Raw genomic sequence first — 26,095 nt, forward strand, 5'->3', positions numbered from 1 at the left:
AAAGGGATTTTGCTTTTCCATATATTTATTGTGAGAACCCGATTAAGATCTTCAAGGCAAGTCCAGCATAATTGTGGGGACCACCATATGACTTAGTCCATCCTGGAGTTTTTAAGTCTCCACACTGAGACTTAGGTTTTCCTACCCACCTCCCTGCCCCCAGTTATTTGCAGTATTGATTCCTGCATGTGTGTCTCTCCATTGTTGCGAGCAGCAGTTTGTCCTGTGTCTTCCCCTCACTCACAGATCCAGGAAGAGTTGTTGATTTTTCAGTCTGTTCAGCTTTTTACTTGTTAGGACTGAGTGGTGACGTCCAAGCTCCTTACATGTAGAACCAGAAACCAGAAATCTATTTATTGCTAAGCTATCTAAACTTAATGTTTTTCCTGCAAGGGAAAGGATGCTCCTTAGTACTAGCTTCAATTTAAACCTTGCATATATTTAATTGTTTTCTTCTTTATTATTTTAGCCTATGTTCATACTATTTCAGTGTTGGAAATTGCTCCAAATTTTTATTGATCCAAAATATATGAATACTCATATATTTTTAGGTAGCTAGGTGAATGGTAGCAAAATGGTAGCATTTTTCTCTTTTGTATTTTACATCTTTTAAAGCTCTTTAGCTTGTGGATATTTTTGCTTTGGCAAGGAATTTCAGAGGAGAATTGTTGCAGTCAATCAACATAGACAGTTGCTTGATCTTGAGTTTAAGAGAGAAGAAAGAAAAGCACCCATGCTGATGAAGATGATGACAAGCAGCCGGATGCTGCTGATGCTGTTGTATTCACCAAAAAATGTTTAAAAACAACTGAGAAAAACCCTTAAAATTTGGAATATCCTTTTGAGGTCTTTTAACTAGTACTTAGTATTTAAATTACATATTAAGTATATATCTTGACAATACATATGAATGGATGGAGCTTGACAGTATAATGCCAAATGGAAAAATAAGTTAAGGTAGAATACATACAGTAATTTTAAATAGTACAGACCATATTGTGTACTGTTTGTTTATACCTGTTTGTAATGAAAGTATAAAAATATGGCATTTATCCATATATATACCAGCTTTGATAGTGGTTACTCCTGAGTATGGGTGGGTGATATTGAGGAAGAAAGTATGAAGGGAGATTCAACTATGTCAGTAAAAAAAAAAATTTTTTTTTAAATAAAATCATCCAAAGCAAATATATGTTTGAAACATTTTGTAATAAATTTTTTAATAATATATTCTGTATGTTGGAAATTTAGAAACATAGAAAACTAATGTAAAGAAGCCATCACCCAGGTGTTACTACATTTGCATTTTGTCATATTTTTTAAATTTTGTATGCTTTTATGAAATGCAAAACTGGTATTGTTTATATATAGTTTTTTTATTCTTTATATTCTTTTAACATAGCATAGTCTGAATCATTGCAGGAGTGCCTTAACTGGCATGTTAATTACCTTTCAACATTTTTTAAAATTTCACTGTAAGAAATTGAGACAAAATTCATGTAACATGAATTCACTATTTCAACCATTTTAAAGCATACAGTTCAGTGGTTTTTAGTATCCACTGTGTACCTACAGAACATTTTATCACCTCCTAAAGAAACCTTGTACCTCCCAATTATGCCTTTCCTCCATTAATTTAATTTCTGTTTAAAGACTTACCTATTCTGGACATTTCATGTAAATAAAACCTGCATTAAAAAAAGTGACCTTTTATGTATGGCTTCATTCCCTTAGCATAATCATTCATATTTTTGACATGTATCAGTACTTCCTTTTTATGGCTGAATAATCCATTGTATGGATAATACCACATTTTTTATTTTTTATTTTATTTTATTTTTTTGCAGTACGCGGGCCTCTCACTGTTGTGGCCTCTCCCGTTGGTGGAGCACAGGCTCCGGACGCGCAGGCCCAGCGGCCATGGTGCACGAGCCCAGCCGCTCCGCGGCATGTGGGACCTTCCCAGACCGGGGCACGAACCCGTGTCCCCTGCATCGGCAGGCGGACTCCCAACCACTGCGCCACCAGGGAAACCCAATACCACATTTTTTAAATTCACCATTAGTTGATGACATTGACTGTTAATGAATAGTGCTGTTAATGACATTTGTGTACAAGTTTTTATGTGGACATATATTTTCATTTCTCTTCCATATATACCTAAGAGTGGAATTATTGGTTGACGTGATAACTTTGTGATTAACTTTCTGGGGAACTGCCAGACTGTTTCCCACAGTGGTTTCCCAGTTTTACATTTCCACTGGCAATGTACGAGGGTTTTAATTTCTCCTAATCCTCGCCAATTCTTGTTTTTTTTCCTAGTTTTTTTGTTTTACTTGCCTGTTGGTATGAAGTGGTATCTCATGGTTGTTGCTTTTGTTTTTTTGTGTGTTTTTTTAATTGTGATAAAATACATGTAACATAAAAATTACCATCTTAACTATTTGTGAGTGTAGAGTCCAGTGTTGTTAAATAGATCATAATGTTGTGCAATCACCACCACCATCCATCGCCATAGTTTTTCATCTTGTAAAACTTGAAACTATATCTATTAAACAATAACCCCCCATTTTAACTTTCCCCAGCCCCTGACAACCACCATTCTACTTTCTGTCTCTATGATTTTGACAGCTCTAAGTATTTCATGTAAGTGGGATCATACAGTTTTTGTCTTTTTGTGACTGGATGATTTCACTTAATGTCCTCAAGGTTCATCCATGCTCTGGCATATGTCAGAATTTCCTTCCTTTATTAAGGCTGAAATAATGTTCCATTGTATTTGTATACCACCTTTTGTTTACCCATTCGTTGATGGACACTTTGGTTGCTTCCATGCTTTAGCTATTATGAGTATGTTGCTATGAACATAGGTATACAGATATCTCTTAAAGACCTTGCTTTCAATTCTTTGGGGTATATATCCAGAAGTGAAATTGCCAGATCATGTGGTAATTCTATTTTCAATTTTTTGAGGAACCACCATATTGTTTTCTGTAGCAGCTGTACTATTCTACATACTTATTAGCAGTACACAAGGGTTCTAATTTCTTCACATCCACATCAACACTTGTTTGTTTGTTTGTTTGTTTTGGATAGTAAGCCGTCTTAACAGGTTTGAGGTGATAGCTCATTGTAGTTTTGATTTGCATTTCTCTAGTGATCAGTGAGGTTGAGCATCTTTTCATGTGGTTAATGGCCATTTGTATATCTTTGGAGAAATGTTTACTCAAGTCCCTTGCCTAGTTTTGAATTGGATTTTTTGGTTTTCGGTTGATGAGTTTTAGGAGTTCTCAATATACTCTCAATAGTAATCCTTTATAAGTTACATGATTTTCAAATGTTTTCTCTCATTCTATGGATTGCCTTTTTCACTCTGTTAATATTGTCTTTGAGTCACAAAATTTTTAATTTTTCATGAAGTCCAGTTTGTCTATTTTTTCTTATATTGCTGTGCCTTTGGTGTCATATCCAAGAGATCATTGCCAAATCTAATGGCATGAAGCTTTTGCCCTGTGTTTTCTTCTAAGAGTTTTATAGTTTTAGGTCTAACATTTAGGTGTATTTGAGTTAGTTTTTGTATATGCTGTTAGGTAAGGGTCCAAATTCATTATTTTGCACATTGATATCTAGTTTCCCCAGCACTGTTTGCTGAAGGGACTGTCCTTTCCCCATTGAGAGGACTTGGCACCCTTATTGAAAATCATTTGACCATATATGCAAAGGTTTATTTCTGGGTTCTTTATTTTGTTCCATTGGTCTGTGTGTATTATATGTATGTCTTTATGCCAGCACCACACTGTTCGATTACTTTAGCTTTGTAGTAAGTTTTAAAATCAAGAAGTGTTTGTCCTCTGTCTTTGTTGTTCTTTTCGGGATTCTTTTGGCTATTAGGGGTCCCTTGAGATTCCATATGAATTTTAGGGTGGGTTTTTTACTTCTGCAAAGAAAAAAAAAATCATTGGATTTTGATATGGATTGCATTGACTCTGTAGATCAATTTGGGTAGTATTGTCATCCTCCCATCCATGAATGACCATGAGACGTTTCCATTTGTTTATGTTTTCTTTAAACAATGTTTTATAGTTTTCATCATGCAAGTCTTTTACTTCATTAGTTGACTTGTATTTTATTCTTTTTGATGCTATTGGAAATTTTTTTGTAATTTCCTTTTTGCATTGTTCATTGTTAGAGTATAGAAATGCAACTGATTTTTGTGGGTTGACTTTCTATCTTGCTATTTTGCTGAGTTCATTTATTAGCTCTAACAGTTTTTTGTGTATGTGGAATCTAGTGCTTTCTCCCTATGAGATCATATCTGCGAACAGGGGTGATGTTACATCTTCCTTTCCAATTTGGATGCCTTATATTTGTTTTTCTTGCTTAATTGCTCCGGCTAGAACTTCAAGTACTATGTTGAATAGAGGTGGTGAAAGTAGGCATCCTTGTCTTGTTCCTGATCATAGAGGAAAAACTTCAGTCTTTCACCACTGAATATGTTTGCTATGGGTTTTTCATATATGGCTTTTGTTATATATTAACATGTAATACATGTTATTAAGTATGTAATATATTTTATACTATATACTAGTGCATAGTATTTTGTATATTAATGTTATTTATACATTTTTTATACATGATATCTCTCAGTTGGATGAAGGTATTCCTCTAATTGGACTCCTCAGGGAAGGCCCATGAGTATCATATTCCTGAAGTCCTCGCATGTTTAAATCTGTTTTTTATAGTGTCATTTATGAGGGTTTGGCTAGATAGAAAGATCTGGGTCATTTGTTCTTTACTTGAATTTCTTGGAATTGTTGTACTATCATCATTTTGCTTGTTATTGTCAAGAACCTAATTTTATGTGTTTCATAACAAACATGATCTTTTTATCCTGAAGTAATAATTAGTTTTTTCTCTATAGCATTGAAGTCTAATGAATTTCCTAGGATATGTCCCAAAGTTGACACTTCTGGTAATGGTGACCCCTTTCAACATGTATATTGATCATTTTTATTTCTGGAAAGTTGTCTTTGATTATAGTTTCAAATGTTAGTTTGTTTCACTGTTTTGTTTTTCTTGGATCTTCTTCCTGTTTGTTTGAATTCCAGTTCTATCACTCAGGGTTGTTTAAACCTCCCGAATATCTATTTCATCAACTATAAAATGGAAGTAATAATAGTACCTACCTCATATGGTTTAAATAAGTTAATGCATGTAAAGGTATAGAACATTGTAGGAACACAGAAAGTGATGAGTACATGTTTGTTATTACTTCTATTGTTACTGTCACCAAAAACAGAGCTAATGCAGATAGAATAGTACTTAGAACAATACTTACTACCATATTGCCTCCTATAGTTGTGGGTTTTTTTTTTTTTTTTTAAGTTTCCTCCTGTGCCTTTGTAATCAGTCCTCTCCTTAACCCGTATTACTTGCAACCACAGATCTGATTTCTGTCTGTATGACTCTGGGAGTTTCTTTTCCAGAATGCCATGTTATAGAAGCAGATAGTATGGGGTAGCCTTTTGTGTCTGACTTACTTCATGTAGCATAATACTTCTGAGAGTCATCTATGTTGTTGCATGTTTTAGTAGTTTGTAACGTTTTATTGCTGAGTAGTATTCTGTTGTATGGATGTGCTGTAATTTATTTTGTTTTCCAGCTTTTGGTAATTATGAATAAAGAGGCTATAAATATTTGCATACAGTTCTTCATATGGACATAAACTAGCATTTCTCTTGAATAAATGCCTAGGTGTGGGATTGCTGGTTTGTAAAATAACTACATGTTTAATTTTATTAAAAGCTGCCAAATGGTTTTTGCAAGTGACTATCATTTTGCATTCCCTTCATCAGAGTATGAAGAGTTGCATTTATTTTGTTTGCATCACCAGCACATAGTTTGTTCATATTTAACAGTTTTGTGGTGGTATCTCATGGTTTTAACTTACTTTTCCCCAATGACTAATATTATCTTTTCATGTACTTATTTCCCATTCCTTTTCTTCTTTGGTGAAATGTCTGTTCATATCTTTTGCCTATGTTTTGGTTGGGCTGTTCGGCTTTTTATTACTGAGTTGTAAGAGTTCTTTATATATTCTGGAAATAAGTCCTTTATCAGATAGATGTGTGTTTTGCAAACATTTTCTCCCAGTATGTGGCTTGTCTTTATTTTTTTAACATCTTTCTAAGTAGAAATTTTTAGTTTTGATCAAGTCTTCTTTACCATTTTCTCTTTTATGGATCTTGCTTTTGGTGTGTCATCTAAGAAATCTTAGCCTACCCCAAAGTTACAAACATTTTCTCATGTTTTTACTTCTAGAAACTCAATAGTTTTAGGTTTTACATTAAGATCTGTTATCTGTTTCAAGTTGATTATGGTCTGTGGTGCAGGAAAAGGGCTGAGGTTCTCTTTGGGGAGGATATTGATATCCTGTCATTCGAACATCATTGTTGAAAAGACTCTCCTTTCTCCACTGAATTACTCACCTTGATAGCCTTGTCAGAATAGGTTGACTGTATACACGTCAGTCTATTTTGGGATTCTTCTGTTTTATTGAGATCTCTATATATCTATCACCATGTTGTCTTGAAATCAGGTAGCGTGAGTGATTTAACTTTGTTCCTCTTTTCATAATTATTTTGGCTGTTCCTAGTCCTTTGCTTCATATAAATTTTAAATTGGCTTATCAACATCTACCCCAATGAGTTGGGATTTCTACTTTTATTGGGAGTACATTAAATCTATACATAGTTTGGGGAGAATTCTTATCTTAACAATATGAAGTCTTCTGATGCATGAACATGGTTATCTCTTTTCATTATTTTATTTCTCAGTTTTGGCTTTAATTTTTCTAGATTATAAATTAGTCATTTGAGACCATCTCTTCTAATATAAGCACTTAAAGGTAGAAGTTTCCCTCTAAGCACTGTTTTAGCTGCACTGCACAGACTTTTTTTGAGAAATAATATTTGCATACCATAAAATTTACCCTTTTAAAGTATACAATTCAGTGGCTTTTAGTTTATGAATAAAGTTATAACACAAATTCCAGGGTTGTAATTTTCTCACTTTAAAATTTTTCAATATTTTAATATGCTCCCTCCCCTGTTCACATCTTAGAATAGGACCCACCTTGTTATTTGACCCTGTTCAAAGGTAAACCTTTTCAAAGTTGGCATGGTTTGGGGGAGGAGATTGGAGTGTATTTTGTCCCACATGTGCACTGTAACATTGAATTCAAAGCAGTGTTTCATAGTCTGTTAGAAGTCTTTTACAGCTCTAAGTGCTGTAAAACTAAGAGTGTTTTCTTTTCTTTCTCTCTCCCTCCCTTCCTTTTTTGTTTGTTTGTTTGTTTTACAATTTCCCCAAAGATTGGATGTCACTTGTAGTTTGTTTTAATGTACTAACAGAAATAGAAGCCCATTTTGAAAGTAAAGAATTCCTTGAAATAAGCTCTATAGAAAGCATACTGTTAAATTTGAACATGGAGATAACTCTTTTAATACAGAATTACCTATAATGTTTAATACAGAATTACCTATAATAGGACTTACATCTATCATTTCTTACTCAGTTCATCTTAAAGATGACCCTTTGCTCTTGGCATAAGTATTTAGAGCTTGTGTTTCTAGAATTTTAAATTCTGTTTTCTGAAGGTGCTAATATATTTTGATTTTTCAAATGAGCATGTAAACTCTTTGATTAGTTTTTTTAAGACAATAGAGATTTGTCAACTTTTTGAACCTTCATTTATTGCACGTTGTCTTTCCAGTTCAGAGTAATTGAGAATTTTACTGACATATCATTAGGCCTTCTAGAAATTTTAAGAATATAAATTTATTGAAGATATGATTGTGGTATCTGAAAATTTCTAGGTAATGATAAGTTTTCAAAAATGGATGCTCATAATTGAGATATAGATGATCACATTCAGATGAAGAAAAACTACAGATTAAGGTGTTATGTCTAAGCAGACCTACCATGTAAAAATGTAGACTTACCGAACAAATTTATTCTTTAGTTAAAAATTAGTTAAAAATCTTAATTTGTTGATATTAATCATCTTACGATAGAAACTATTACAAATGGAAAAATAGAAGTTGTTCCTTTTAAGATGATTCTTTTTACTAAAAACTATGTAATAAAAAAAAAAAAACAAAGCTATTCCTAAAATGTCTGACTACTGTCCAGTGTTATAAATGTAATATATATTAAGTGGATCCAAGTATCTGTATAATCTCATTACTCTTTCTTAAAAATAATCTTTGCTTTTTGTAATACAAGTTTACTAAACATTTAACCTTTTTTCATTCAGCAGGAATATTTATAAACTTTATTATATCAGTTGCTTGTTTGTTTTTTAGGTAAAATCTGTAAAAACTGGGTCAGTTTTTTGGACGATGTGCTGCTGCTTGTCATATTTCTATATGGTAAGATTTCATGTTTGAAACTACATGAGGGCAAACAAGTCTTTGGCAGCTGGATCAGTGACTCTTCATCATTCCCTTCTCAGCCAGGGCTACTTCCCCACTTCGTTTCTCCTGCAGTCTTTAAGATCTTTTGTTTAATGTATTCTCTTTCCTTACTACCACTCTCTTCCCTACTCCCACCTTCAGGGCCTGGTATGGACTTTTACTTTAGTGGGGAGGGTTAATACTCAACCCCTCAAACGTAATACTTGCAGCAAGTGAAACAAAAACTTTTCTTTCGAATGTACAACTTTTCCTAAATAATGATCACATTCTCTAGGTTAACCTGTAAACTACTTAACATAATTTTTTTCAACAGATTACTTAAAATTGGGGTTCAGTATTACCTCTTTAATCTCCTGCCTTTCTTTCCCACACCACAGCCTATATAGTAGCCTTATGCTGAAAATTAATGATAATCTTAAGTAACTTTTTTTGTTTCTTAAACAAATGTCGTGGAATTTGTACTTCCATATTATCCATGCCCCTTTTAAAGTGGTTAAAGGTTAGGGCACATTCTGTGCAGTTGTACTCAATAATAGCAAACCCATTCTCTTTCAAGTTTAGGCTGAAATTTTGGAAATAACCAGAAGTCCTTCAGTTAGAACTGGAACTTAACCGAAGTAATGTTGTCTTTGGTGAAAAATAGCATATGACTGAAGCAGTAAACCGGTGTTCTTATATGAACTGTAAACTGAAGACCGTTTCTTATAAATTGTTCTTCTACGTTTTAGACAAGGGCAGCGTTGTTAGAACATGTATGTTAACATATAGTCTCCTAAGGTGACTGTTGGTACAAATGGTTCTTTTAAGCTTTTAATTATTAGAGAACATGCAAGAACTTTGATCTTGACAGACCTTATTGCCTATTACTGAATGTACTTAATAAATTCTATTGGTTTGGAATAAACATTATCTTTAGAACCTTTATTGATTTAGACCAGAACATAACATACTCAATTGTCTGGTAAATAGAATTATTCTAATTTTGTGCTACAGGCGAAACATTAAACTGGGATCTTGATTTGTATCCATTGGTAGGAAGAAATTTATACCCAAGGTAGCACCTTTTGTCTTGAGGATCACAAAGCACATCCAGATCATCTGAGTATTCCTTTTAGTTGTTGACTAATGCTAACATCCATTGTTCTTATTCTTAGTGAAGTTTCTTGCAATGTATTTATCATCAAAAATGGAGGGAGTAAAAGGGTTTTTTTTTCTTTAAAAAATTGATGATCTATATTCTAAAAGTCTATCTCCATGACAGTCTTTCTATTGCCAATTCACAAATTATATTGTTCTCAGTGTTCTTATAAGTTTAATTTAATTTGACCATTTCTCCAGTGAATATATAAAAGTGTATTGGATTTATGGTATTGTGTTGTTTTACTTATCAATAAAAATAAAGAAAAATAGGTTATTTGTAGGTTACAAATCCATTTTTAAGCATCTCAAAATTGCTAAAAATCCTAGTGTTTATATTTGCTTATTATATGTTTAGATTGTCATGACATGTCATCACAAAACTTATCTATTTTAAAAAGCAAATATATAAATTATTTAACTTAGCATTTCTTTACTCATAGGTCTCTGCTTGGGGTGGTTATGTGTTTATTATCAACCTTATTCCACTGCATGTTTTTGTGTTGTTACTAATGCAGAGATACAGCAAAAGAGTCTACATAGGTAAGTGATTTGACTTCTGATAGCTGTCAACTTCTAAGAGGTGTTTCATATACGTTCTTTTCATTGAACAGACATTTCTGTTAGGTTAGTATTATTCATGAGGAGGTAAAAATAATTTTAGAGTTATTTTGCTTTTTGTATTAATAAGGAGGGTCAGGCATTTTTACTAAGTATGTTGTTACCAACTTTCCCTTAATGAGTTTTTGTTGAAATTAGTCTAGATTTAATATTTGTCAACCTTTTTTGTTAATTCGGGGGAATGGGCATTTCTGTCATTCACATATACATATTATTCAAATTCAGCTTACTGTAAGAGATAAGGATCCTTAACAGTTTAATAAACTTTTGAAAGCTCTTTCTGTATAATATACAACAGACTGTCTTAGTCCATTCGAGCTGCTATAACAAAATACCAGAGACTGAGTAGTTTATAAACAATAGAAATTTATTTCTCAGCTTTGGATGCTAAAAAATCCAAAATCAGGGAACCAGAATGTTCACATTCTTGTAAGTGCTGTTTTCCTGTTCCACAGCTGATACCTTCTTTGTCCCCACCTGGTAGAAGGAATGAGCAAGCTCTCTGGGGCCTCTTTTAAAAGGGCACTCCTCCCTTGGAGCCCTCATTACCTAATCACCTCCCAAAGGCTACCTCCTAATACCATTTCCTTGGGCATTAGGTTTTCAACATTGAATTCTGGGGAGAAACAAACATTCGGACCATAGTAGAGACTGAGTATTTTCTCTGCACGATTTTAATTTGCTCTACAGGTTTTAAAACATATCTTTTGAATAAGATGCTTAATAATAGATGATGTCTCAAATCTTAGAGCTCATTTTCTATGAGAGAGACAGAACTTTTATGGGTTGAACTAATCACAGAAAAATTATGATCTGAAACCAGTGTCTTAGTAAAATAATATAATTCCATTATTATAATGTTGGAAAACAGTAACAAAAAGATATAAATCTTATTTACTTGATTAAAAAACATAGTAGTTTGGCAATTTCTCAAAAATTTAATCATAGAGTTACCATATGACCCACAATTCCACTCCTAGGTATATACCTAAGAGAATTGAAAATATATATTTACTTTGTAACTGCTTAGGATGTGTCTATATGAACTGTGTACTATATGCTTCCGTTATAGTCCTTAGAATATTTTATTGTCTTATTTTCTGTAACAATTTTCCATGGATTCTTTGGGCTTAAGGTATATTAGAAGGGAGACTGTGACTCTGGGACTTCCCTGGTGACCCAGTGGTTAAGAATTTGCCTGCCGATGCAGGGGACACGGGTTCAATCCCATGTGCCACGGAGCAACTAAGCCAGTGGGCCACAGCTAAAAGAAAAGAAAAAATATATATTTACACGAAAACTTGTACTGTAACATTTATAGCAGCATTGATTATTCATGATAGCCAAAAAGTGAAGACAAACCAATGTCCATCAACTGATGAATGGATAAAGTGTGGTATATCCATGCAATGGGATATTATTTGGCAATGAAAAGGAATAAAGTACTGATAACATGCTACATCATGAGCCTTGAAAACACTGTGCTAAGTAAAATAAGCCAGACACAAAAGGCCATATGCTGTAGGATTCTTTTCGTATGAAGTGTCCAGTGCTGGCAAATCCATAAAGACAGCAAGCAGATTAGAGACAGGAAGTTGATTTAGTGGTTGCCAGGGGTCTGGGTAGTAGAGGAGTGACTGCTAATGGGTATGGGGTTTCTTTTGGGGGTGAGGAAATATTCTGGAATTAGACAGTGGTGATAGTTACACAGCTTTGTGAATATAATAAAAACCACTCGATGGTACATTTTAAAAGGATAAGGTTTTTTTTGTTAGTACAAATTATATCAATTTTTAAAAGAGTATATTAATTATATTTATAGCCATTTCAGCATACTTCATAATAATCACCACTGAAATAGTACATCTGTATGTATCAAGTTATTCTTATATAAGCACAAACTATCCTAAATTCTTCACATGTATTTAACTCACTTAGCCTTCATAACCACACTGTGAGGATAGGTACTATTACTATCCTCATTTTACAGATGAGGAAACAAGAGAAGACATAATTTGCTCAAAATCATGTAGCTAGTAATGGAGCTGAAGCCTGAACTTAGATATTTTGGCTCCATAGCCCGTAATGCAAAAAAATCACTGTAACTGTGTGCCTGCCATGTAAATAAATACCTTACTGGGGAAATATATCAACCTATGATAAATCTCTTTACCCTGAAAACACTGTAAACAATCATTGGAATCCAGAAAAGAAGATGACAGATTAAACAATAACTCTTGGCTTTTTGTTTTGGAACTATACAAGGAAAAACATTTTAAGTTAAATGCTTATGGGGAAGAACTAAGAGTTTCTTTGTTTAATTTCAAAAATTGGGGTCCTGAGAATGTAATGATCAGGAGAACAGAGTTAGGGAGAAGATTGAGGGATAGACTTTTGTGAAATGCCCCTGAATCAGGAAGAGGAAGAACTAAAGGAAGAGTTAGAAGTAGCCAGATAAATACATTGTTAAGGAGGTCAAATGGGAGTATTTTCTACATAAAAGTTTAAAGCATGAACAGTGACCAAGTCCTCTTAAGTGTTAGCACTAAGATCAAGTAGGATGAGAGTTGAGAAAAGACCTTGTATTTGATGAATAGGATTTCTCTGGTCACTTTAGAAAAGCATACAGTTAACATTGCTTTGGTTGGCTCTTGAGAATATAAGAATATTAGAAGAGCTTTTCAGAGGGAAGAAAAATAAAATGGGTTAGGGATGTTATGGATGTGTATGAAGTTAGATTAGCAAACTCTTAGATAATTTCATGGTGTTCAAATTCTCCACCCCGCCCTCCTTGTTTCTATTTAGCTCTGGAAGTTACCAAGGAACATCACCTTATACTTTCAAATTATATTTATTTGTTTTTTTTCTGCTGTACTATCCTTGATTTCATTTTAGGTATCAGTATTAAGTATATTTGCTATTTTTAAAAGTTGTGTGTCTCTCCACTCAGGTGTTTTGAACAAGTCACTTCTTGCTGCTTTTACAAATAGAGCTTATAAAATAATAGTTTACAAGACTCATTCTCTACATAGTTTGCAATGAACAGCATCCTGGAAAAAGAAAAATTATTTTTCTCATTATGTATATCTGTTAAGTTAGTCACTGGATTTCTCTCTGCTGGTCGAGAAGAATCCGTGGAGGGTTTTTTTTATTTTTAGTTTTTGGGGGGCGTTGGGGGGGAATCTTGTGAGCTTTAATTTCATACAAGTTTCTTAGCATTTTTCACCCTGCTTATTTACCAGCATTCACAGTAGTCAAGTAGTCAAGCCGTAATAAAGTATCTTTATTAGTCAAAAGCTTCAACAGTCTTACAAGCCTTTAATCATATTTGTTAATAATAAAGCAAAATTGGTTGAATTTTAAAGTATTTCCTCACTATGTTTCTTTTGGTTAGTACTGTTTTGGTTGAGAGAGACAGGGGGTGGCAAAGGAATATTTTGCTAGCCCTTTCATTATCACCCAGGAGATAAAGCAACTCAGAAATGGTAAGGTGATTTAATGGTGGATCAAAGTTAACAGGAATATAATATTCACAAAACCTTTTCTAACTTTATTTAAGTAAAAGGAAGTATAGCAGTACTTTAAAAGCATGAAGGGTACTGTCAACGTAAGTTGTTTAAGAAGGTACTTAAAGGTTAGTTTGGGGAACAGCAGGAGCTTCTTGAAAACTTGACATTCTTTTGGAACTCGAATCAGGTCTTTCAGTGCCTTTTATTTAATAGAACAATTCATTTGTACACCTTAAGTCAAGGACAGTGGTTTGTTTCTTCTCTATATCAGTCTGGTCCCACCCCATACCCTTGGATTAAAAAAAAAAATAAAGTACTTTAAAAAAAATTTTTTTAAATTTTTGGTTGCGTTGGGTCTTTGTTGCTGTGCACAGGCTTTCTGTAGTTGCGTCGAGCGGGCTACTCTTGCGGTGTGTGGGTTTCTCATTGCAGTGGCTTCTCTTGTTGTGGAGCACGGACTCTAGGTGTGCTGTCTTCAGTAGTTGTGGCACACGGGCTCAGTAGTTGTGGCTGGCAGGCTCTAGAGCACAGGCTCAGTAGTTGTGGCACACGGGCTTAGTTGTTCCGCAGCATGTGGGATCTTTCTGGACCAGGGTTCGAACCCATGACCCCTGCATTGGCAGGCGGATTCTTAACCTCTACGCCACCAGGGAAGTCCCCAAAAACATAAAGTACTTAAGAGTGAAAAGATGTTTAGGTTCTGTTTCAGAAGATTACTATTTGTCCCAAACCCAAGAGATTTTCTTTGGTTAAAAATAACCAAACAGAATAACAGACCTTGTATATATCTTCCTAATGGTAATTTGGGGGGAATTCTGACACTTTGGAAGTATGGTCTGCTGTAGCGAAGGCCAGTAACTGTACTTCCACAGGATGGCAGTGTGATAAACATTGTCGTGATGTAATAAATGATTTACTACATTATTGGTCTTGTGCGTTTTCTTAGAGCTTACTACTTTGATGGAAAGCTTTATTCATCTGCTTTAAAGGGTAAGAAAAGTAGGTTAAGATGGATGGATAGAAGGTTGTGATAGATGTAGATAGTAGTTTGGTCAAATTTCATAAAGAATCTGGAGGAAGAATTGGTGGAGAATGATTGCCATGTGTTTGTATTGTTGAGGTCTTTTGAGAACATTAGAGAATGGTACGGGTGTTGTCAACTGCCTCTTCAATGCCCATGTCAAGAAGAGGAGCTCTCTCCCTCTAAATTTTTATAGAGCCAGGGGTTTTTCCACTAATGTCACATGTACTTGCTTCATTGTATTGTGGTTATTTGTGTACATCTCTGATTTTCCTAATTACATATCTAACTCTTAGACGATAGGTTTGATCTTAATAAGATTTTGTATTTTTAGAAAGTCTTGACCATGATAGACATAAACTTAATATTTGAATGAATTAATTAAAGAGATAATTTTTAAACACACTGTTTGATGCTGTGGTATAAAGACTGGAGAAAAACTTGTTTTCATTTTGCAGTGGAGATTGTGTTTATTTTTAAGAATTGAAAGTTACTTCACTATTTCTTAATACTCAAGTATATCTAATTCTTTTTTTCTTTGTTTTAAAACATGGGTTTGTAAATGGGATTTAAACTGAGGTATGGAGATGTATATCTAATTTTACAGGTTCAAGAAGAAGGGCAGTATTAAAAAAAGCAAGATGAGCTTGTGACATTTTATTTTACTTGGCAGGCAGTCCTGAATTTAATAGTGTTAGAAAAACAAAATTCAACTGAGTAAATTTTAAGTATTTAATTGGCTTTATGAGTGATTCATAAGTTGAGTGGCATCACATCTAGCCAAGTAGAAAGGAGCTCCAAAGAGCCTCAGAAAGGGAAAGATTTTTATAGGCAAGACAAGGAAATTCACAAACAGAAATGCCTTTCAGGCTTAGGTAACCTACCTTTTGGGGAGGGAAGGGTCTATGTGTCAGATTACCTCATCTTTCTTTGGTGCGGGGGGGTTTAGAAAGAATTACCTCATTGGTGCTGACCAGAAAATTCCACATTGACCAGTTAGGATTGCATTCCTGGGGAAGGTTGTGACTGCAATTAAGGTTATGAATTAAGTTTTGATTTTAGCCCAGGTGACTCCATTTGGGGCCTGTCATTTCTTTAACAATGGAAATATTGGTGTGTTAAAGAGTGCTGTGAAGTAGAACGTATATCCCCCTATGTAAACATCTCAGTATCAGTGACCCAAAAAAGATAAAAATAGGGAAGACATGAATCCAATTCTCTGAAAAGGAAATGGTTATCTTTGGATTATTGCATATAGCACATTTATCAGCTTTGTATCATTGGTGCATGTAAGTAGGTATAAATGAGGTTAATTTGGATAGAGGAATGTTTATAGGTAAAATATTGTTGAGAACTTGTCTGTTTCTGTTAGTTCAGATTTATTTGACATTAACCTATATTTACAAAGTAATGTTTACAAATTAAAGTCCCACCTGGCCTTTTTTATGTTTGCCGAGATTGAACTTCTTTTTCTTGAACTCATCTTCATCTTTTTATTAACTTGAACTCTAGTGTACCTACTTCTTTTTTTTTTTAAATTTTATTTATTTATTTATTTTTGGCTGCGTTGGGTCTTTGTTGCTGTGCGCGGGCTTTCTTTAGTTGCGGCGAGCGGGGGCTACTCTTCGTTGCAGTGTGTGGGCTTCTCATTGCGGTGGCTTCTCTTGTTACGGATCATGGGCTCTAGGCGTGTGGGCTTCAGTAGTTGTGGCTCACGGACTCTAGAGCACAGGCTTGGTAGTTGCGGCGCACGTGCTTAGTTGCTCCGCGGCATGTGGGATCTTCCTGGACCAGGGCTCGAACCTGTGTCCCCTGCATTGGCAGGCGGATTCTTAACCACTGTGCCACCAGGGAAGCCCCTCTAATTGTGCCTTTGTGTGTTCAGTATTTCTCCAGGGTTTAATTTCTCAGCTCTAGGTGTCTGAAAGACCTGTTGATCATAGAATCTTAGCTTATTATTATTGGGGCAGAAGAGGGGAGGGATCTACAAATCTTGTCTAAACTCCTCATTCTGTCGCGAGGAGACAAACTTTTGTTTTAAGTAGTTGTTCAAAGTCACACAATGACCTTTTTCCCATTTTTTTTCTAATTCTGCCTCTGTGACTCTTCGTCTGGGTGTCTACACAGACTGATTTGTTAAAGAAACATACTGTTATTAGATAACCCATCAACCAAATTGGTTGGCAGTTCAAATATATGTGACATAGAAATTCTTATTTATATTTACTTAACTTTTATTGCATTTGTGTTCAGCTGTCTTATTGAGGGAAATTGTATTCCAACATTAATATGTCTGGAAAGTACATTGTTGGATGTGTTACTTCTGCAGCGTCCTCTAGACAACTGGTTCTCTATTAGCTTGAGGTCATCAGAAACTTTATACGTTGGTCCTTCCTATTACATTTACTTAAGCTTCTTATCCTTTTTCTAACACTGTAGTCATCTCTCATCAGACAGCTTGGAAGGCAACTTAACATTTGAACCATTAACACATAATTTACCTTCTATAAATGGATTTCTTTTAAAAGCAAATAAGCATTCTTTCTCAGCTGAGTTGAGTGAAGAGAAGCATATGCTGTGCTGTACAATGTGTAGCATACAGATATGCCTGCTATAACAGTTCTCTTGCAGTTTTTTTTTTCTAATAGAGTATTTTATTTGCCAACAACTAAATATTGACTGTACTTCATAAAGTATGTGAGTAAGCTTTATAAATGGAATAATCTTCACATTAACTATTTTACATGAGTTTTAACTCCATTTCTAAATAATTTTTAATTACAGTGATTCCAAATACTTTCACTGTAATCAGCTTGTCTGGTAGTGATCTGTGAACACCTAAATGCAAAAATAAGTCTGTTATACAAATTGTAGCCCCTCCCCAATTTACCTATACACTTAGGTTGATATAAGCCGAGAATAATATATAGTATATTCAGTGCCAAGAGCAAATAAGTTTCCTTTATTAGATCCTAATAAATTCAGTAACTAGTCTGTTTTATGGCTTGACTTCTGTGGACTTAGTTCTTTTGTTCTTTAATCACATAAAACTTAGTGGATAGACATAAGATTTTTTTTTAAACTGGTTAAGTACTGTACAAAAGTGGTAGGAGACTATAAATAGGGTGTGAATACTTAAAAGCTTTTGAGACAATAGCAGCTATTCGTAATATGATGATAAGTATTCATTTGGTCATGCATACTTTATTTATGGGTTAATGCCAATAGGAATGGTGTTTACTTATATATTACATAGCTTCTTGGGTTATGTCATTGATTATTAATGATAGATTGAAAAAAAACTTGATTCCATTTTCAGGAGAGTAAAACAGCACCAGTCTCCTTAAAATAATATTTTTTAAAATGGCAGAAAGAATTTCACGATTTATAATGTATGATTAACCATCAAATATGTATCAAATACAATAGTCACTTCAGTATTCTATTCTTAAAATAAGTTCAGTTAAAACTTTGCTAAAAATATATGAGTTGTGTATATATTTATGTTTGAAGTACTTATTGGTAGTAGTAAATTATCCTTGTTTCCTATTTTGTCTTTATAGCATATAGCACTTTCTATATTGTGGGCTTAATATTATCCATGCAGATACCCTTTGTGGGATTCCAGCCAATCAGAACAAGTGAACACATGGCAGCTGCAGGTATGAAAAATATTTATTTTGTTTCTTCTAAGGAATCTGTGAAGGTATGACTGGCCGATCTTCAGTGGAATGAAGGGTTCTTTTGGGGTTTTGTAGTTGTTTTTAATTTTCATCGTATTGGTTCTAAAACATCACCACTATAAAATATGAATATCATAGAGTTTATCGAGACTTTCTGATACTGTACGCCTAAAAGTGCTTATCTTGCCAGCTGTGACTGTTTTGAAAAAGCAAAACATCCTTTTTTGCAAACACTAAATAACATTTGCTTTGTATAAATTAAATAGTGTATCTGTACACTGAGTTACTGTATCACTGAGTTCATTTTACCAAATTTAGATGGAACATTTCATTTTTATGTTCCATACATCTCACTAAAATATTTTATCCATATCTACTAACTGGAATTAATGGCTTTCATATTGATTATAAGGTCATATAATTTCTCTCCCTAAAGCAGAGCATTTTGCCATCATTAATCTCGGTCACAAATAACAAGATACAGTGGGAGATCTGTGAATAAAACTTTATCAGAGATTCTCCACACAAGGTGCATGATCCATAGGAAGTCTGTGGGTAGTTATTTTGTTTGTAGCATTTTATAAATATCAGTATATTTAACTTTCTGAGATGATGTTCCATAGCTTTTATCATCAGATTCTCAGTAAGAATCTTGAACCATCTCCATCCCCCACCCAACTATAAACAGTAACCATATATCAGGATTCTTCTGATCCAGGTCAGTTGTATCCTTCAGTAAATCTGAGAATTATTTTTTTAATGATGTTTCTTTATTTTTTAAATTTTTTTTCCTAGAAAACATGTTGCTAAAATATGGGACAAAGGGTGGAATTTAATGTGCTGAATAGGCTTCAGTTACTGAAATGAGATTTTTCTTGCCTGGTCCATGTATGGGGAGTCTGATCATTTTGAAAAAAATATGTAACACAATTTTTTGGGTGTATTAATTGGTTAACTGTCATTTGACAAAGGAAATGTCAGATCAAATGACTAGTCTCTGATATATGAATGGTACAAGGTATTCTAAGAAGGTCTTCCAAATTAACGTTTGTAAATGTCCTTGGTAAAAATGCTTTGTTGATTACTTATATGAACCTTTTCTTTAATTAGGTGTCTTTGCATTGCTGCAAGCTTATGCTTTCTTGCAGTATCTGAGAGACCGATTAACAAAACAAGAGTTCCAGACCCTGTTCTTTTTGGGTGTATCACTAGCTGCAGGTGCTGTGTTCCTTAGTGTCATCTATTTGACTTATACAGGTAGGTGTCATCACCTGTAGGATATGAATCTTGTCTCTAGGTTATTGCAAAAGATAATTCTTTTTCAAATTTTGTACATGTTGCATTTATCCTAGTAGTTCAGATATTGTGGTTTCTTTACAAACTGTATGAAAATAATAGTCAAAGGTTCTAAAATGTGAATAGCAGTACAAATTTTGATTTTTTTTTTAACAGTATCTTAATTTTGCTGCTTCAGGTTCTGATAAATCCACTTCCAAACATCCTTCTCTTGATGGATGAATAGACCCAAAATGTATAAAATTCAAAGCTTCCAGTATTAACAGTGCAGGTTTACCCTCCCTTGTGTACATATACTCTATCTCCTGATTTTAAACAGTCAACCAGATAAGTTTCAGTCTGCTTCTGGATTCTGAGTTAATTTCTAATCCTGACTCTACTAGTCCCTAGAAATAAGTCAAATTCTTTCTGAAGGTATGTCAAATTAATGTACCAGCCTACGTCATAAAATCATGAAGAATTAATTGACAGGAATAAAAGGCATGAATGTTTAAAATCATCTTTGTGGACTGCCCTGGTGGCACAGTAGTTGGGAGTACACCTGCCAATGCAGGGGACACGAGTTCGAGCCCTGGTCCAGGAAGATCCCGCATGCTGTGGAGCAACTAAGCCCATGTGCCACAACTACTGAGCCTGTACTCTGGAGCCTGTGAGCCACAACTACTGAAGCCCTCGTGCCTAGAGCCTATGCTCCACAACAAGAGAAGCCACCGCAATGAGAAGCCTGTGTACCGCAACAAGGATTAGCCCCCGCTCGATACAACTAGAGAAAGCCCATTCGCAGCAATGAAGATCCAACGCAGCCAAAAATAAATAAAAGATAAATAAAGTTTTTTAAAAATTAAAATCATCTTTGTAATTTATCTAAATTTGGCATACTGGACACCTCACTTTTTAAAATTATCCAATGCTATCTTAATACCTTAGCTTTATTTTACTAGTCAACTAGAGGTTTAAGAGAGAATTGGAAAACGTTCTACAATTTTATCTGTCAACTTGTTATATTTCTCTGGAAATGTAATGTCCATGGATTTTTTTTTATTTGATCCCTAATCTTATTTTATCTGACTGCCAGCTGTGTGAAATACGTTGTCACCTATTTTTTTAAAAACAAGAATTCTTTTAATATTAGCTTAAATTAATCCATAATAATCAATAAACATAAAAACAGTGAAAAGGCAGATTAATTTCCTCTACACTTTTCCTTCCAAGGTTACATTGCACCGTGGAGTGGCAGGTTTTACTCATTGTGGGATACTGGGTAAGTGCAGATAAGTTATTTGCCCTCATGTTATTTTCCTTTTGTCGTCTGTTCTTTATTAGTATCTCTGTCAATACCTGGGCAACATTTCTAAAGTATCTAGCATGTACTAGTTTAGTAAATGTTGTAGTTTGTCTGTTATAATACCTGTTTGGAATTCACCTTTAGTGTGATTATGTAAGTCACATTTCTGTTCATGGGCAACTCCTTATTTTAGTTTTATTTGTTAAAACATTTCAGGTAACGTGTGCCATTTTAGTAATTGATTTTTGTTTTTACCAATGTATTCAAAGTTTCCATCTGTTAGTAATATTTAATTTTTAATCATTAAGGATAGATGCTATGTTATAGCATTTGTATGCCGTAGATATGAAGAAAAATTTAACTTTCTTTTTAATACCACATTATCTAAGTTTCTTGATATTTTTTAACCTATCAAATATACTAGAGAATATTTGTCGTGCTTTTTAAGAGTGCTATTGTAAAAAGAGTTAGTAAAAAAAAATTAGTTTTAAATTAGCTCAATAATTTTTTATCTCTAGAAATGTTTTCCTAAGGATAAGAAAATATCTCTTGGTGATAATTTACTTCTCTCCCTTGATTCTGCTATTCCATCTTTTTTGTTACTCTTCATGTGGCCGAATAAAAAACCTACCACAATTTATTGAACAGGCCTGCCCTTTGGTGTGATACCAAAAGGGCTCCTGCCCATGACTAATTAAAGGGCATAAGCAAATTATGTATGAATGGCTGAAGCTAATAGACACAAACTTCCAGAGATCAGCCTTTGCATCACCAGAGTTTGAGGGAAAACCCCAGTTGTAGAAGTTAGTTATTCTGATTAGGTTAAAATCCTAGGTTAAATTTTTCTTAGTCATACTTATTCTTGCTTTCAGACTTTAACTGACCACTTTGGAATTTCAGGGAAAATTTGTCCTGTCTTTTCCATTTCCCTCACCAGCCTCTGTGCCATCTCCTTGTTAAGAAAGGTATTGTGGCAATATGATATGTTATCGGATAAGGTATTTCTGCTAGTAATAAGTCCAGAAGATAGTGAAACTCGTTGATGCAAACTTAGAAAAGTACTAAGTTAAAACTGCAAAACAAATTCCTATTTGAGCAAAGATTTTTGTGTTAGAAGTCAGAGCCAACACTTTTATAACTGGCCTTAGATAATTCTGATTTTAGGAGGGGCATATTGGTTTTGGTTTTACCAGTGTGTATCAGAATTATTTCCACTCTAGCTGGTTACATTGGAATATACTTTTAAGCAAGAAGAGGTAGGGATAGGAACCATATCTACAATCAGAGAAAGTTTAGTCATCTAAAAGGAACTCCTGTTTTATCATTTACTTTTAAATAATGTTAACTTTTTTTAATACCAGGTATGCAAAAATACACATTCCAATTATTGCGTCAGTGTCTGAGCATCAACCTACAACTTGGGTATCTTTCTTCTTTGATCTACATATTCTTGTGTGTACCTTCCCAGCAGGCCTGTGGTTCTGCATTAAAAATATCAACGATGAAAGAGTATTTGGTAAGAGATTTTTAATAAGTACTTTGACTTATTTATTTTTGTTGAGATTATCACTGCACTTTAAAGTTTTATTTTTCTTTGCTTGACTCTATGCATATTTAAGATAAACTTTCCTCTTACTTTGCATAAGTGCTTAACTAAGAAAAATTCAGTGAATTTGCATTATATATATATATATATACTCTAATTATTAACTTTTCATTTTGGACTAGTATATAAATTTTTCATTCAATTTATTGTTTTCTGAGAGGTTAATGTAATTATAGTCTGTGGCTGAGAATTGGAAATTATAACTGTTGACAGAATAGACTTGACTTTATTTTCTCAGTTAAATCCAATCAAGTAGGAAGAAGTTTGCAGGGGCATCCATGATCCAAATTTCAGTGCAAAAGTACATTTTGTAATGGAATAAGAATCACCTTTAAGTAACACCCTCTTGACTGATTTGTGTAATTTCCAACTTACAAGACTTAGATATACAAACTATTTTAAAGGCAGTGTTTAGGATCTGACATTCAAAATATAAATGGACAGAATAAACAGATACCAAACACTTTTATGTAATTCAGTCATCACAAGAAGTATGCTGTGGCTGTTTTGCATTTGATAAAACCTGAAACTGAAAAAGCTTTGTAATATGCACAGGGTCACACAAGCAAATAGTTTGTGCAAGTATGGGTCCTGGACCATTAGAGACACTCAAAAGTTACTGTTCCAGAGTGAAGTCAGGAGAGGTAAAATAGCATCTGCATAGGTTCTAACCAAAGGATGACACTCCTTCTTTTCTGGTTTTATAGGTCAGTGGACTCTGGATAAGGCCATGTTAATATTGCATCATTCAAAAAGATTTTAGCTTAGACATATTGCCCACTCATGACTTAGCAGTCCCAATCCTAGGTATATACCCAAGAGAAGTAAGTGCATGTGTCCCATAAAGGACATGTTTAAGAGTATATACATAGCAACTTTATCCATAATAGCCCTGAATTAGAAACATTCCAAAGGTTATCAGCAGTAGGATAAAGAGATTATGTATTTGTATAGTAGAATACAACACAACAATTAATAAAAGAATAGCATGGGTAATTAAAAGAAACCAGTACAAAAGAGAACATTTTTATATAATTTCATTACTATGAAGTTTAAGAATAAGGAAAACTAAATTATTGCTTTAAAAGTCCAAATAGTGATTACCTTTTTGGACTTTTAAGGTAAAAAAGGGTGGGGGGTGAGGGGAGCAGTTATTGACTGGGAAGAGGCATGAGGGATTCTCCTGAGGAGGTATACAGATGTTTGTATTTCGATATGGGTGGTAATTACATAGGTGTGTGCATATATAAAAATCCATTGAGATAAACAATATGGTATAATAAATGTATTTTTTAGTCAGGAAAAAAAATGTGAATTAGCTTCAAATGAGATAGGCACCCAAATGACTCATTAACTTTGTAAAGTCATATAGCCTCTAGCCAGAAATGATAGAGCCTTTCCTTGTGGTGAGCACATTATCTGGAAAGCTTTGACTATTGGAAATTACTTCCAATTTTTGTTTTTTAAGTTTCTTGGCAATAACTTTATAAGTTCCTCCTTTGGTAATAAATTATATTCTTCTCATCCCATTCTTACTTTAAAGCAGGCTTTATGCCAGATACTGGCACAGACTTTTCATAGACTTTGATTCTATAAACTTACTGTGCCTAATAATACAATTCACCAAACATGTTTTCATCTGTCAGTTAATGTATTTTTCTAATATGTGATGCTGTTGACAAATAATTGTCTCATTCCCCATAGTAGCTATAATTAAACTTGAAACATGATATGCTTCTCTAAACTGTTGATATGCAGTGTTTATTTTGTCAACACTAGTTATAATTTCTAAATATGACTTTTAAATTGGTTAGCATTATCAATTCAAAAACAGGGCTTCCCTGATGGCACAGTGGTTAAGAATACACCTGCCAATGCAGGGGACACGGGTTTGAGCCATGGTCTAGGAAGATCCCACATGCCGTGGAGCAACTAAGCCCATGCTCCACAACTTCTGAGCCCACGTGCCACAACTACTGAAGCACACGCACCTAGAGCCTGTGCTCTGCAGCAAGAGAAGCCAACGCAGTGAGAAGCCTGTGCACTGCAACAAAGAGTAGCCCCAGCTTGCCACAACTAGAGAAAGCCTGCGTGCAACAACAAAGACCCAACACAGCCAAAAACAAAATAAATAAAATAAATTTTTTTTTAAAAAAGTTCCTCTTTAAGTAAATAAATAAATAAAACAGCCCTTTTATGAGATGTTTGTCTGTTTTTAGATTTTGTTTTAAATAGTTTTAAATAGTTAGTGGAGTTTCCAGGGACCCTTTTCTCTTCTAAAGTGTTACGAGAGAACTTGTCTTTGCAGTTGCTCTGTATGCCATCAGTGCTGTCTACTTTGCTGGCGTGATGGTGCGGCTGATGTTGACCTTGACTCCAGTCGTCTGTATGCTGTCTGCAATTGCATTCTCAAATGTTTTTGAGCATTATTTGGGGGATGACATGAAAAGGGAAAACCCACCTGTGGAGGACAGCAGTGATGAGGATGACAAGAGAAACCCAGGAAATTTGTATGATAAGGTGGGAAATCTAAAGTAAGGCCTTTAAAATTTTTACGTGTTTTATTTTTCCACCACAGTAAGAACTTGTATATATTATGAAGGGTGATTAAACAAGAATTTAGTCAAACTATGACATTTCTAGTTGGTCTTTACTGCTTGCCTCAAATTTTGAATCCTCGTTGGTCTTTTCACTCAGAAAGCTGGTGCTCTACTAAATTACATAAAATTTAGCACTATAAATCCTTCTGAAACAATGTGCAAAGTGCTTATCCTTGAGGTCCATATTCACTGTAAACTTTTAAAATATTTGGTTGACTGAATAGTGATTCACGAGGGGAATAAGTGCCTTAAAAAAAAAGTCTCCAGTTCGTTAGCACTAGGTGGCTGGCCCATATAATAATGTAATTCACTTTTAACTTCTCAGCTAACAGAGCAGGATTATATTTGGTGCAAGTGTGGAAAAGACTTAGAATCAGAGCACTTGTCTTGGATGACATAGTAAACTTTATTAACTAGATTTTTAAGTAGCAATAAGCAATGAAGAACTTCGCAGTATATGTATTAATTTTGAAATTTTCTTTCTTTACTATGATAGGTCCAGTATTATTCATACAGATTAGTGCTAATAAGGCACATACCTGCTTTTGTGTTTGTGATGTTTTGTTTTGTGGTTTCTTAATAACTAGCCTTGCAATTTAGAACCTGACTGTTCTGTTCTCTGTTCCGTGAGGTTTTTGTTTTGTTTTCAAAAATGTAATCTTGATTTTAACAAGTCTGTTGGTTTGGGGTTTGGAAATTAGAAAACTGATTCTGATAATGCAGGTTTTTCCTATACTAAAGTCCTACATGGTCTGGATTATAAGCCGGATATTGCTGTTTTCACGGTGAGGAATTCAGATTTTTTATAAGAAAAGGTGGCCAGCATGAGACCATTTGGTTATCTCCTTTGTATTTACATA

General features: G+C 34.2%; 1 protein-coding gene across 1 annotated transcript in view; it reads left to right on the forward strand.

The window, feature by feature from the left end:
- STT3B (STT3 oligosaccharyltransferase complex catalytic subunit B) overlaps positions 1–26,095 on the forward strand; it is a 97,901-nt gene that overhangs the window by 59,957 nt on the left and 11,849 nt on the right. The window contains exons 4-10 of the mRNA XM_067753585.1: positions 8,367–8,432; positions 10,058–10,157; positions 18,329–18,427; positions 19,559–19,705; positions 20,957–21,005; positions 22,391–22,545; positions 24,944–25,155. Of these exons, the coding sequence (XP_067609686.1) occupies positions 8,367–8,432; positions 10,058–10,157; positions 18,329–18,427; positions 19,559–19,705; positions 20,957–21,005; positions 22,391–22,545; positions 24,944–25,155 (828 nt within the window). The remainder of the gene's footprint in view (positions 1–8,366; positions 8,433–10,057; positions 10,158–18,328; positions 18,428–19,558; positions 19,706–20,956; positions 21,006–22,390; positions 22,546–24,943; positions 25,156–26,095) is intronic.

Source organism: Pseudorca crassidens, chromosome 10 (assembly GCF_039906515.1).
Source record: "Pseudorca crassidens isolate mPseCra1 chromosome 10, mPseCra1.hap1, whole genome shotgun sequence".
NCBI lineage: Eukaryota > Metazoa > Chordata > Mammalia > Artiodactyla > Delphinidae > Pseudorca > Pseudorca crassidens.